This window comes from Phocoena phocoena, chromosome 7 (genome assembly GCF_963924675.1).
Source record: "Phocoena phocoena chromosome 7, mPhoPho1.1, whole genome shotgun sequence".
In the NCBI taxonomy this organism is placed as follows: domain Eukaryota; kingdom Metazoa; phylum Chordata; class Mammalia; order Artiodactyla; family Phocoenidae; genus Phocoena; species Phocoena phocoena.
In genome coordinates this window covers 107,165,632-107,179,377 of record NC_089225.1, presented here as the reverse complement: position 1 = coordinate 107,179,377, position 13,746 = coordinate 107,165,632, and the positions used below count along the sequence as shown (strand labels likewise).

Genomic DNA, 13,746 nt, shown 5'->3' with positions numbered 1-13,746 from the left:
TGGCGTGCACAGTCTCTGGCAGAGCGGGGATTCTCATCCAGGCCCCGCTGTCCCCTGCCTTCCTTTACTGTCTCTCTTCTTGGGAGTAGGCCAGTTTCTGTGAGCGGAACCAGGTATGGGGGCTCGGCAGTACGGATGACCACACAAGCCGAGGTGCATCCCAGCCCCCCACCACCTTGTGGGACCCAGACCTTTCCTCCTCTCTCCTGGCCATGGCCTGGCTCCGAGCCAGCCGAGCAGAGCCAGGTCGAAAGGGCTCTGACCTGGGAAAGTGCCCAGGTCAGCACAGCGACTCTCCTGCTCGGATGTTTGCTGTTCCCAGCTCTCCGTGTTTGCTGAGCCCGATTACTGGTGGGTCCTGGGCTGTCCCCCTTGCCCAGGCTGCAGAACTGCCCCTCCGTCCCATCCAGCGCCCCAGTGTCCCCAAGCTCACCTCATCCTCCTTGTCTCATGCCCGAAGGCAGTAAAGCTGGGCGGGGTGGGGTTTCTGGACCTCCCAGGAGTCAGCAGGGTGGGGAGGGCTATGGGACTCATCACGTGTCTCAGGCCCAGTGAGCCCTGTACACGCTCCGGGACCTGGGAGGTGTGCCCACCGGCTCCTGGAGGTCCCAGTGGCACACGCTTGGCAGTTTTGCTGTCGTGTGGAGTTGGGCCCCTAGCACCCAAGTCTGGGTAGATGTCCACCAGCTAAGCTCAGGAGACTGAGGTATACATCCAGAAAACCTGGCACCCATCTAGGCCAGGCCTCAGCCTTGTGGGAGTCCCCAGACGGACACGGCCCTGGGGAAGCCACCTCAGAATGGAGAGGGAGGCAGTAGATGTCATGGGGTTCTGATGGGACATGCTGCCGTGGTGCTCTCAAGCTCCAGCCCGGAGGCTGGGACCCCCAGGGTCCTCGCACTGGTCAGTGCTACAGCCATGATGGCCACTGGGCCTCTCCTTTTGGGGGGCTTCCCTTTCAGCATGACATGGTGTTTGCCGGCGGCTAATGCTGTGAATGATGCAGGCAGCTGTAGGAATTCCTAACAGGCGGGAGCCATTCTCCCTCTGTAAGACAGAGGTAAGGTCCTTCCCCATCCTTTCCTGGGCTCTGAGCGCCTCCAAAGGGTCCACAGTGGGTTTCGGGCCCTCAGAGTCTGTACAAAGTGGTCACAGTGGTGTGCGTGGGTGTGTTCCATTGAGGGGGGTAGGGGTCGACAAGGCTCATCGCGTGCCAAGTGCGGTCTGTGACCCCATGGTGGGCTGTCTTCCCCTCACTGCTCGACTGATGTGATGGCGGCCCCGATCTTGAAGTTTCCATCCAGCCAGGCTCACGCATCTGAGGCTGAGTAGTTAAGTCTCAGGGACACCCCAGAATCCTTTCCCCCAGGGACATGGGCACCGTGTGTCCTTGTGCTGCCTGCAACCTCTCTGTGCCTGGGGCTGTGTTTACATGTGGAGTTCCTGTGAAGGCAGAGAGGCTGACAGGGTCTAACTCCCAGTCTCCAAGACCCGGACAGTGACTCATGGGGAGGGGGTGGGGCAGCGAGAGTCTGAGGGAAGAAGGTTTTGCCTCCAGTTAACATTAAATAGAGATAATCCCACCCGACGTTCTTGAGTGCTGGCCCTGTGCAAGCCCTGGGCTGAATCTTTGCAGTCTGCGTCTCACAGCGTGCACACAGTAGTGGTAAGGATGGTTACACGTCCTACAAGGCGCAGAGGGGTGAGTCTCTTCCCTCTACACAGCTCACAGCAGCCTTCCTGGTGCTTCTCACAGCGAGATTCTGGGGCCTGGGGCTCTCTGGAGGGTGTGTGTATCAAAAACGAGGATTTCTGGATCTCACCGAGACTAAGTAAATCAAACCTTGGGAAGAGCCCCAGGAGCCAGCATTTCAGCCTGTGAGATCCACGCTTCTAAGCTCCCTAGCAAGTTCCTGATGAAATAACTTTAGCTAAGGAGCTGGTTGGAGGAGGCGGGCCAAGCAGGGAAGGTGTTCCCTGCTGGGTTGAACAAGTGCACAGTTTGGGGGAGAGGAGGAGACCTCTTCCCTCTCTACAGTCTCCTCCCTCCTGTGGACCCCCTGCGGTAGGGAGAGAGGAGCAGGGGGAACATTTGAATGGTTGAGAGGTATTTGGGGTATTTGGGCTGGGAGAACATAGTGACAGGGGACCAGGAAGGCAAGTGGGATGGGGAGGTATGAAACCAGACTAGACTTTGGTGTTCTTTTTCAGAAGGGAGTGGGGGGCCCTACAGAAGGTTTTCAAGAAGAGGAATGCCGCGGCTTCCCTGGTGGCGCAGTGGTTGAGAGTCCGCCTGCCGATGCAGGGGACACGGGTTCGTGCCCCGGTCCGGGAAGATCCCACATGCCGCGGAGCGGATGGGCCTGTGAGCCATGGCCGCTGAGCCTGCGCATCCGAGGCCTGTGCTCCGCAACGGGAGAGGCCACAACAGTGAGAGGCCCGCGTACCGGGGGGGAAAAAACGAAGAGGAATGCCATGGTTGGGGTTTCAGGAAGAGGAAGAATGGAGGTTCCGGCAGCAGTCCTGTGGGGGGCTGAGTACTGGACCCAGGGGCTGGAGGACCCGAAGGGAGAGAGCGTTAAGGGAGAGGGCGTGGAGACTGCGATCCTGGGACTGAGATAGACGGGGAGGAATCCCATGTGAAGCCTGGGGGCGGGGGGTGAGACCTTTAGGGGCTTGTTGACTTGGAGGGGCTGGTGGGACCTCCTTGGAGGTGCATTTGAAACGTGGGGCAGGAGGAGGTGGGATCTGGAGGGACACCGTAATAAGGGATTAAGCTAAGAGTCAGCACGCTGGAGCGCAGGGACATGGTGTGAGACCCAGATCATTCGAACTTCATCTCTCTGAGGCTCAGTTTTCTCATCTGTAAAATGAGTTGTTGTGAGGGCTCTATGAAGTAAGGGTGTTCCTGGAAGCGCCCCATCAGACACTTGGAAACACAGTTGCTACGGTTTGGGTGGCTGCGGGGGGCCCCACACGAGCGTGTCTGGGTTCAGCGGCCGGGTGGGCTGCAGGGGCACCACTGCCCCCTGTTGGCGGTCCTGGCCAGAGCGTCCCCGACCTCTGACAGGCGGGGCGACCCGGCGGGCTGCTAGTGCGCTGGCCGCCCTCAGTCTGCCCGTCGGCTCGCTCTGGCGCCGCGTCTGTCCGTCGATAGATCCGCGGACGCCCGCCCCACGCTCGGCGGGTGGGCTCCCGGCCCCTGGATCTCGCGGGGCGCAGACTGCATGGTAGGTGAACGGGATGCCGGCGTGGGCACGGGCGCGGCTGGAAGAGCGCGGGCAGGGTCTCCCCAGGGCTGTAGGGATCGGAGGGCGCGTCGGGACGCCCCCCTCCCCGGGGGACTCGCAGCCTTCTAGGGTATTTCTGTCTTTTTGTCGGCCACGCACGCCGCGGGGCTGGGGGCTCCGGTGCAGCGACCTTTCTCGGGGCAGTAGGGAACCTCTCTCGAACCTGGGTTGGCGCCTGCGCATTCCCAGCTCATCTCCTCTGTCCCCACCCGGCTCCCGCAACAGCCGGCGTAGGGAGTGCGGGTGCGGCGGGCGCGGGCGGAGCGTTTGAGTGGATGAAGATGTCCCCCGATTCCAAAGTGCGGGGATTAGATGTAAGAGAGGCAGGGAGGCTGGGGGAGGCTTCTGGGTGGAGACTTCGGTGAGGAGAAAGATACTCAGGATTAAGAATACTTGGGATCTAGGAGAGAGACGGACCTGAAAAAGAAAGTCGAGTGGTAGGTGCGCAGGTACATGGGCCACGGGAGCCCCAAACCCCCATCTGAGGACAGGAAATGGAGCTGAAAAAAGAATCCGGGGAGAGGATCCAGGAGCCGAGCCTGAAAATCCGCAGTTGCTCCGAAGGGAGGGGAGGTGGTGGTGGTGGGCTTGGGGAATAGGCTCAGAAGGGCAGCTCCTGATCTTTCGCACCAAGACACATACCCAGTGGAATCCCGTTCAACCCCTGCCCCATGTCCCTTAGACTGTCCTTCCCTTGCCAGGTGGGAAATAAGGATCATGTCACTATGCATTGAAGTTGAGCACCTGAAATGTGTCACGCACACTCCTGAGAACTTTGTTCTTTCATTTAATCTTCCCAGAAACTATGAGGTAGGCTCTACTTACCCATTTTACAGGTGAGGAGACTGAGGCACAGTGAGGGCATGTCACAGAAGAGGATAGCAGAGCTAGCATTTGACCCCAGGCCAGTCTGTTTAGTTCCATGGCCTGGTTCCTTAACTACTATACCTGGTGGACTGGCAAAGAGATGGGAGCTGGAGAAAGGAGAGGGAACCCCAGAGCTGGCAGTGTCAAGGGTGTCAAATATTCCTACTTCAAACAGTTCAGGTGATAGAAAACAGAAACAAGAACCAACTTTTGGATCAGCATCATAGTTTTTGGCCCTTTCACTGCCTTACTTGATCCCCACGGTGACTCAGTCCTCACAGTGAGGTGACGTAATCAGGCCCTTCTGTGCGTCAGGCAGGCCCTGTGTTAATACCTTTCATGTCTTAAATTCCTGGATCCTTGTAATATGGGAACAGCCACAGAGAGGTCACCATGCAAATAGTCCCACAGTTCGAAACTGGGGAGGCTGGATTTGAATCCAGGCAGCTGTTTCCAGAGACCTTGCTCTTAAAGACCATGTGATACTGTGCATTGTGCCCATTTTACAGATGCCCAAACTGAGTGTCTCTCCCAAAGTCCATGACTTGAAAGGGGAGAGACCCAAAGGGTGACTGCTGATGGCATAGCCCATGCTTGAGAGTCTCCATCACTGTTCAAAGGTTTCAGTAGATCGTGAAATTTAAAATTGAAGTCCCACTTTTTATCATTTCAAAGATATACCTGTTCTTGTTTTTTTTGGCCACACCGCGCGGCATGCGAGATCTTATTTCCCCAACCAGGGATTGAACCCGTGCCTCCTGCAGTGGAAGCACACGGTCTTAACCACTGGACTGCCAGGGAAGTCCCTAAGATGTACATTTTTAAGATGACATTGTGATGGATCTTACAATGGATGGCGGTGTTTTTCCTTCTCAGCGGCACATGATATATCGGCCTTCTTGGTGTTGATGGCATCTTTGGTTTGACGAATAACAACAGAACCAGATTCCCTGAGTGACTTTTCTGGGTGTCTCTCTCTCTTCTGTTCCACAGGCTCCTCTCTGCCTCAATTGCTCCACCCTCCCTGGAGACAGGTCCCTGGGTACAAGGAGCCCGGTGCCCTGCAATGGCAGCAGGGCCCTGGGGCCCTTTGACCCCCAGGACTTGAACCTGACTGATGAGGAGCTCAGGCTCAAGTACCTGGGGCCCCAGCAGACGGAGCTGTTCGTGCCCATCTGTGTCACGTACCTGTTGATCTTCGTGGTGGGCGCCGTGGGCAACGCGCTGACCTGCATGGTCATTCTGCGCCACCGGACCATGCGCACGCCCACCAACTACTACCTCTTCAGCCTGGCCGTGTCGGATCTGCTGGTGCTGCTTCTGGGTCTGCCCCTGGAGCTCTACGAGATGTGGCGCAACTACCCTTTCCTGCTGGGCCCCGGTGGCTGCTACTTCCGCACGCTGCTCTTCGAGACTGTCTGCCTGGCCTCGGTGCTCAACGTCACCGCCCTGAGCATAGGGCGCTACGTGGCCGTGGTGCACCCGCTGCAGGTCAGGTCCGTAGTGACTCACGCCCACGTGCGCCGTGTGCTCGGGGCCATCTGGGGTCTTGCCCTGCTCTGCTCTCTGCCCAATACCAGCCTGCACGGCATTCGGCAGCTGGACGTGCCCTGCCGGGGCACGGTGCCCGACTCGGCCGTGTGCACCTTGGTCCACCGGAGAGCCCTCTACAACCTGGTCGTGCAGGTCACCGCGCTGCTCTTCTTCTGCCTGCCCATGGCCACCATCAGCGTGCTCTACCTGCTCATCGGGCTGCGGCTGCGGCGTGACCAGCTGCTGATCCGCAGGCAGGAGGCTAAGGGCAGGGCCAGGACTAGCAACGGCCGCAGGCTCCAGCTGCTGCAGGATAGGGGTCGGACACAGGTGACCAAGATGTTGTGTAAGTGTTGCTGCTGGGAAGAGGGGCGGAGCCAGGCACTGGGTATGGGGCTGGGGCTTCCAGGGGCCTGGGGGAAAGGGCCGAGTGTTTCGGTTTAGGATGGAGGCTGAGTGTGAGGTGTGGAGTAAGCCCCCCGCCCCCCACTCCCCCCGTGTGTGTGTGCATGCACTGCATGTGTGTATACTCTTCTAGATTACCCTTGAGAAAGTGACACCGGAGGTAAATGCTAATGGTTCATGGCGGGATCAGCTACATAATTTGTGGGGCCCAATGCAAAATGAAAATTCAGGGTCCCCTGTTAAAAAATCATTAAGAATGTCAAGACAGGGGCTTCCCTGGTGGCGCAGTGGTTGAGAGTCCGCCTGCCGATGCAGGGGACGCGGGTTCGTGCCCCAGTCCGGGAAGATCCCACATGCCGCGGAGTGGCTGGCCCGTGACCCATGGCTGCTGAGCCTGCGCGTCCGGAGCCTGTGCTCCGCAACGGGAGAGGCCACGGCAGTGAGAGGCCCGCATAGCGCAAAAAAAAAAAAAAAAAAAAAAGAATGTCAAGACAACAATAGTAGAGCAGCTGTCTTTTTTAAAAATAATTAATTAATCAATTAATTAATTATATTTATTTTTGGCTGCGTTGGGTCTTCATTGCTGCACGCGGGCTTTCTCTAGTTGCGGGGAGCGGGGGCCACTCCTCGTTGTGGTGTGGGGGCTTCTCACTGCGGTGGCTTCTCTTGTTGCGGAACATGGCCTCAAGGTGCGTGGGCTTCAGTAAGCTGCAGCGCACGGGCTCAGTAGCTGTGGCTCTCGGGCTCTAGAGCGCAGGCTCAGAAGTTGTGGCGCGCGGGCTTAGGTGCTCCATGGCATGTGGGATCTTCCCAGACCAGGGCTTGAACCCATGTCCCCTGCATTGGCAGGCGGATTCTTAACCACTGTGCCACCAGGGAAATCCCAGAGCTGCTGTCTTGAAGGTTTAAAGGTCAGGGCTCTGTGCAAACACACAGGTGGCACCCATGAAGCCAGCCCTTGCTCATGGAACCAACCAACCACAGACAGGGCAGAGGCGTGCGGCTGGGCTCCAGGATGACAGAGCTGTTCATGGGCTCTGGACCCTCCAGGTCTCTCATCTTTGCTCCCAAATATGTTTTGGTTCTGTCCTTCCCTAAGTAGCCTGGGAGGCAGGACCACGGGCACAGAGTTCCCCTTTCCTGAGGAACTAATTGTCCTCTTCCCTTAGTGGCTATGGAAAATCCCAGGGAAGGATTCTGATTGGTGGGCTTGGGTCATGGCCTGCCACCGGGCCAGAGTGGCAGGATGCTGAGGTAAGCAGCCCTCACAGACCCACATGGGGATCCGGGGGGAGCAAAGTTCCCAAAAGAAGGGGAACAGGGTGCTGGAAAGGCAAGATGGTGAATTTCCTGCACACCATGTCTGTGGTTCCCTGGGGACCAGAGGAAGGATCATGATCTAAAAGAGGTGGTTGGAGGCATGTTTGTGAGGGTCTGTGCACAGAGCACAGGAGAATCAGGGCAGAAGTGTGGATTGGGGCCGACCAGGGCACACCCGGCTGGCTTGAGGCTCTGGAGCTTACTGTGGCCTAGGCCTGGTGCTTTTTCAAAAACAGTGGCCCTGGGGAAACCAGGCAAACTGATGCTAAGCCAGTCATTGATTCCCTCCCCATCCTGCCCTGTCCCACAGAGCCTGAATCAGGTAGGTGGGGTGAGCCAGGGCAGGACAGGGCTGGTGAGACCTTGGTCAAAGCCATGGGATTATGGCCAGCTAACTGGGAACTGCCCCATTCCCAGAGAGAGACTCACTCCTCTCCCCCCCCAGAACAGTGTCCCAGAGCCTATGGTCACTTGTACAGCCCCCTAAGATGGGACTGACCTGGAGCTCTGTGCTTGCCTCCTGCACTACAGACCACCTGCCCGGGTCTGCCTCTGCTGCCTTCTACCGCCCTGCCTACCCGGGCTGAGTCTGCTCATCTGGGATGGCTCTCGCCCTGGGAAAGTGGGGTGTTTCCTTAAGGCTGCCTTGCTTGCTGGCCTGGGGCTCTGGCTTTCTTCTCTCCCTCCTGCTCCTGTCTTCTCTTTCTGAGGGCCTACTGTGCATCAGGCTGTGTGCTGGGGATGTAAGCAATGTTCTGATTGAAATCCGGGATTAAGAGGAAAGCCACGCTGGAATGTAAGGGGGAAGACACTGCAGGGGAAGGATTGTGAGCTGGAGATGCAAACATGAGAAACAAGAAACAAAAATCAACACAGACCTGATAGCAAAGACCCAGGGAGGGTAGGGTGAAAACCAGGGCTGGAGGGAAGCTCCAGAGAAAGAGTGAAGGATTGGCTGGCCTGGCCTGCCTTTTACTGGGGCTTGGGGTGGGGCTGTCGAGGAAAGGGGAGGTAATGCAGGGCAGGATATTCAGGGGCACCCAGGAGAGCTGGGGGCTGGGGCTGGGAAGGCTTCTAGGGCCAAGACAGGCAAGTGTGTGGGGGCAGGGGGTGTTTGTCTCGCTCTCCCTGTAGCTCCCTGATTACTGCTGTCTGACCACGGGCCTCATCCTCCTGTTCCTTTCTGCTTATGCATAAGCAGGCATGGCCCCTGAGTGGCACCCAGAGTGGGCCTTAGCCGCACTGTGTCACGCTGGGGCTCAGCATACACAGCTGTCACTTAGGTCCAGTTCCACGGTGAGAGAATCGGACCAGGCCAGTTTGGCCCGGGTGTCCACACCGGGTCCAGGGCGCACGCCCACTGCCCAGGCGGTGACAGTGGCGAGAGCAGCCTCTCCTATAGGGGTGTGGCCAGGACAGGCAAACTTCCAGAAACCTCCGGATGGACAGTGGGTGTGGGTGGCCGGTGGGAGGGGAGAGGAGAAAACAGGCTCCCTTTCTGCCCACAGTTGTCCTGGTCGTGGTGTTTGGGATCTGCTGGGCCCCGTTCCACATCGACCGCCTCATGTGGAGCCTTGTGTCCCACTGGACCGAGGGCCTGCACCTGGCCTTCCAGTACGTGCACGTCGTCTCCGGCGTCTTCTTCTACTTTAGCTCGGCCGCCAACCCTGTGCTCTACAGCCTCATGTCCAGCCGCTTCCGGGACACCTTCCGGGAGGCCCTGTGCCTGGGGACCCGGTGCCGCTGCCACGGATCCCGCCGCAGCTCTCACAGCCTCAGCAGGGTGACCACGGGCAGCACCCTGTATGACATGGGCTCCCCCCGCAGCAGGGCCCAGCCCCTGGCTGAGAATGATGGCCCAGAGGGGTGGCAAGAGACGGACCCCTCCCGAGAGGAGCCTCAGGCAGCTTCACCCTGAGGGGCCAGAGGGCCACGCCCAGCTTTGGGGACCACACCTGCCTCCTCTGCAGCATGTCTTTGTGGCCTGTCCCCCTTCGTGCCCCGTCCCCACTTCAGCCTAGAAACCCTGACCAGCACCTCAGTGATCCTGCCCCACCCATGGATCAGAAGGACTGTAAGGTTTCCGTCTGTCCTCCAGACTCTCAGGTCCCCAGTTCCAGCCCTTCCCCTGGAAGGGGAACATCATGGTCGGATAACTGGGCACCGCGAGACTCTATCTGGGGACTCCCCCACCCCCAGCCCGTTTCTGAAGTGTTTCCGTGGCGCCCTTCTTTTCCTTCCCATTTCTTGCAGAGCTTCTGCAAGATCTGGCCCATTCTGTCCCTCTCTAGCTCTTGGCCTGCACCTGGGATTCTGACCCGACCCCCTCCCTGGCCCCCAGTCGGCTTGTTTTGCTCTGGGAGCTCCACCCGGTGGAGCCACTAGGTGGCAGGTGTGTCAGGGATCCAGGACACCTGGCTCCGGTCTCAGCTGAGCCCCCGGTCACCTGGTCCCGGCATCAAGCAAACTGCCTCGCCTTACAAGCCTCGGGCCCTGCTTGCAAAATGAAAGGGGCCGTGACATTCTAGAGTGCCGCGCTTTGGCACTTTAGCTGTGGTTTTCTGTGTGCGTGCCTAAGTCCCTGCTTGTAACAAAACAGATACCCTCAGATTAGCAAGGCGGAAATTACTCTTTACATCCTCACTAACCCCCAACCCTTACTCCCTCCCTGATCTCTACAAGCCCCCCACCCCACCCCATCGAGAGCCACTCAGGGAACAACATGCTTTGCTCGTCCTAGAGCAAGTGAGGCTTGGCACCGACCAAGGGACTGTGTGTGAGCGGAGGCCCCTGCCTGCCTCTGTCTTCACCTCCTCACAGGTTGGCTTGGGGGCCTGAGGTGAGCAGAGAATTGGGCCTGACTGGCCAGAGAATCTCTGGGGGCAAGAGACATGGGCCAACCAAGGGCAATGAGTGACTCCGCGAGAACTGCTTGGGACTCAGTGAGGTGAGAAGAGAGACACGTGACTCCTGAAACGAAGCTCCATCCCGAGTCCCTGTGGGTAAGTGGGTGCTCAGTCAGGACCCAGTTAATGGCCAGAACTTGTCCTGCTGCAGCCCCTGACCTGTCCTCCTCCTAAGAGGGGACTGCAGCAGAAGGAGCCCTGGCCTTCTTTGCGGGGAGCTGCAGGACACCCAGGGTGCTACAGGTTCTTCCTGCAGACTCTCCACAGCTCAGGCCCCAGGTCCCCTGACTGCAAAGTGGAGAAGATTGTACAAAAGTATCCTGGAGTTTTTGAAATTCAGTTGTAAAAATAATACATACTCATTTTAGAAAAATTGGAAAGTACAAATGAGCAAAAATGAAAACAATTTAAAATAATTAAAACCCACCCTTGCTAGGGGATGGGGGGAGGGGGAAATAGAGAGTTGTTTAATGGGTACAGAGTTTCAGTTTTTTAAGATGAAAAAGTTCTGGAGATTGGTGGCAAAACAATGTGAATATGCTTGAACAATATTGAATTGTACACCTAAATGGTTAAGATTTAAATTTTATATGTATTTTACTACAGTTTTTTTTAAAGAAAGGGTTAAGTCTAAAGGAAAATAAAAAATTAAAAAGCCACCCATAGCTTTACTTTCCAGGGTAACCACCACATATAAGACAGGATGGGGGGATCTGAGAAAGGAGCTTGTGAAAAGAGGCTGTGCAGAGCTACGAGTGCCCAATGGCACCTCTGAAATGAGCTCCCAGGCGGCCTTGGGGTGTCGGGGGGGGGAAGCAGCTGAGGCCAGACTTCAAGCTGGAGCCTGCTGTTGTCCCCAAAGACAAACTGGACTCCCCGGGGCCTCTCTTAAGTGACAGAGACGACATGCTCCTGAGGCTCTGGTCAGTATTTATGAAGGGGCTACTATGGGCAGAGAAGCAGCGGGCAGGTTGGGGAAGCGGGGGATGTGAGTTATCAGAAGGCCTGGGCTCTGTAAATTTGATGTCTCTCAGGTGTCTCCACGGCATGTCAGTGGATCGGTCTCACTTGTCATGAGTCACTGGTTACCATGGAAAGTGGAAGCAGCAGCTGTGGGCTCAGCCCTGGAGAAGAAAGGATGGAGGTGGAAAGGCCAGCCAGCAAGATCCCACTCTGTCCTGGAAGCAGCATCGCCTGCAGCCCACTCTTCTGCACTGGTGGGGGGGGCGGCAGCAGCGTTCCTGAGTGCTCAGTGCTACTCCCGGGACAGGAGTCCTGGCTCGTCTGGGACTCGGGTCACCTCCCGTCCTAGCTCTGGCTGCAGTCACACAGATCTCTCCTCCTCCCATGTTCGAGAGTTTGGGCCCGCTCTACTTCCTGTCTACTCCACTCCTGCCATTACCCTGGGCGATGCTGAAGTCCCCTTGGATGGCCCGCCGCTGCCCTGGTATCAGCTCCTGATCTCTCCTGCAGCTCTGGAGACTCTTCTCCACCGTGGCCTTTTGGCCCCTTGGTAACATCCTGACTCCCAGAACCTCTGGGCGTTTTTCCATTTCTGGAAGTGTGAGCTCTTTGACCATGATTGCCTCCTTCCTGCTCTGCTGCTTTATAAATGATACATTTATTCTTTAACCTCATCTAACCTTCCCAGTTCTCGACCACTCTGCTTTCTCCCCATCCATCAGCTTCCTCTCATCTTCACTTCCTTTCTGATGGGTCCTAGATCCCATGGTCCATCACACACAACCCTCTCTGCCAGTATTTCTGAGAGCCAAGGGGAACATACTGGGATCACCCTTTCCTTCTCAGAAAAAAGGCTTATTTTCTTTGGGAACTCACCAAGACGAGTCTCATCAACAAACAAAGCTGCATTTGCCCACCCTTCCTTCTGTGAAGTACCTGCTCAGGAAATATAAAGTGTGCAACACTTCACATCTATTCTTACATAGTCAGATGGTGTTTCCAAATCAATCCTGACACCTGGGAGCCCATCTCATTTTGTACACTTCTTGGTGTCTCCCTTTTCCCCATCCTTGTCTTCTAGCGGGTCCACCGAGTCTTCTTTGTTCCATGTCTTCCCTGTAGAGAGGAGTTGCCTTTTTGGAGGGCTTCCTAGTATTTGCACCCCCTTCCCATTGAGGGGGATCCCTGTGTGTGTGACTCTTGGTTTGAGACCAAGCCCAGGCTCCTACCACAGAAGCTGAAAGGGTTCTGGACACCGCATCACTGACACCACTGTGTGACCCAGGACTTGCACTCAGGCAGCTGGATGGTCTGACCTGGGACTTCCACTGGGAGTGATACTAAGACCCATGACAACAGGGGCAGACATGTCCAGGGCAGCAGTGCTAACAGCAGCATCCCATCCAGGCTGCTCCCGGGGCCCCTGCTGCCCAGCCTGCCTTGGCTTCTGCCCATTTTCTCTGCCGGTTTTTTAGCCTTCTTGTTGTTCTGAGCTACTAAGAGCCTTTCAATAAATTCCTTTTTTGCTTAAGTTGGCCAGAGTTGTTTGCTGCTGTTTGCAACCAAGAACCTTAACAGATCCATCTACCACTGCTGTGAAGGTTACACATTTTGTTTGTTCTACTAGTGGTTGTCTTTACATATTTCTAAGATGAACAGATATTATCATTGTTTTGAAACCCCAAACTACAGTCTGTAATACTTAATCATTCTCCTCTCTCACTCTGTTTTTAAAACTTTTTTTAAGAGGCAAGAACGATGAGGACAGACTTAAGGAATTTGATCCTAGAAACACACTTACATTTTTCTAACAGTGTAATCCTCTTCAGCACAAGGACTTTAGTATGCTTCTTCTGCCAAAGCAGTAGGTTATAAAGGTGGTGAGCAGGGACTCGAGTCAGGCTGCCTGGGTTCAAATCCTGACTCAAAAGTCAGACTGGCCTTAGGCCAAAGTCAGACTGGACTGAAAGGTACTGACATTTCTAAACAAAGGATGAGCAACCTGCCTGCACACAAATAAGAGACTCAGAGGCCAACACTGAGCGCTGCATTCTTCCAAACAGTGTCCAGGTTCCTAAGTCTACGAGGTTTAGTTTGAGGATGGTAGTTACTGAGGTAAATGTCCCTTTGTGCGGCCTCTTTAAATGCAACACCCCAACTTCACCTTCTTTCAAGCTTCTGCACAAGGCAGGGCAGGACAACTGGGGGGCTGTTTAGGAATAGAGGCCACGGCCCAGGTGAGGGACAGTGGGGATCCAGGGAAGGCTGTACCTGGCTGGGTAAGAGTGCCCTGGCTCAGGAGAGGTGGCCACAGGCTAGAGCTAGGCTGGAGGGCCTGGAAGCTGCTGCCACATTCTCTGGAACATCTACAAGAGTACCTGGGGTCTTTTAATCTAATATTCAAGTAGCTTCATCAGCTCTGAGCAGTGTGGGCATTATTCATTCAGCTGACATGTACTGAG

General features: G+C 56.2%; 1 protein-coding gene across 1 annotated transcript; it reads left to right on the top strand.

Annotated features, from left to right (window-relative positions):
- Positions 1-212: 212 nt before the first annotated feature.
- Positions 213-9,333, top strand: NMUR1 (neuromedin U receptor 1). The gene is given in 7 exon segments (XM_065880189.1): positions 213-351; positions 3,071-3,127; positions 3,130-3,159; positions 3,162-3,228; positions 3,394-3,520; positions 5,151-6,036; positions 8,924-9,333. Coding segments are annotated over 7 exon segments (1,716 nt in total).
- The last annotated feature ends 4,413 nt before the right edge of the window (positions 9,334-13,746 follow it).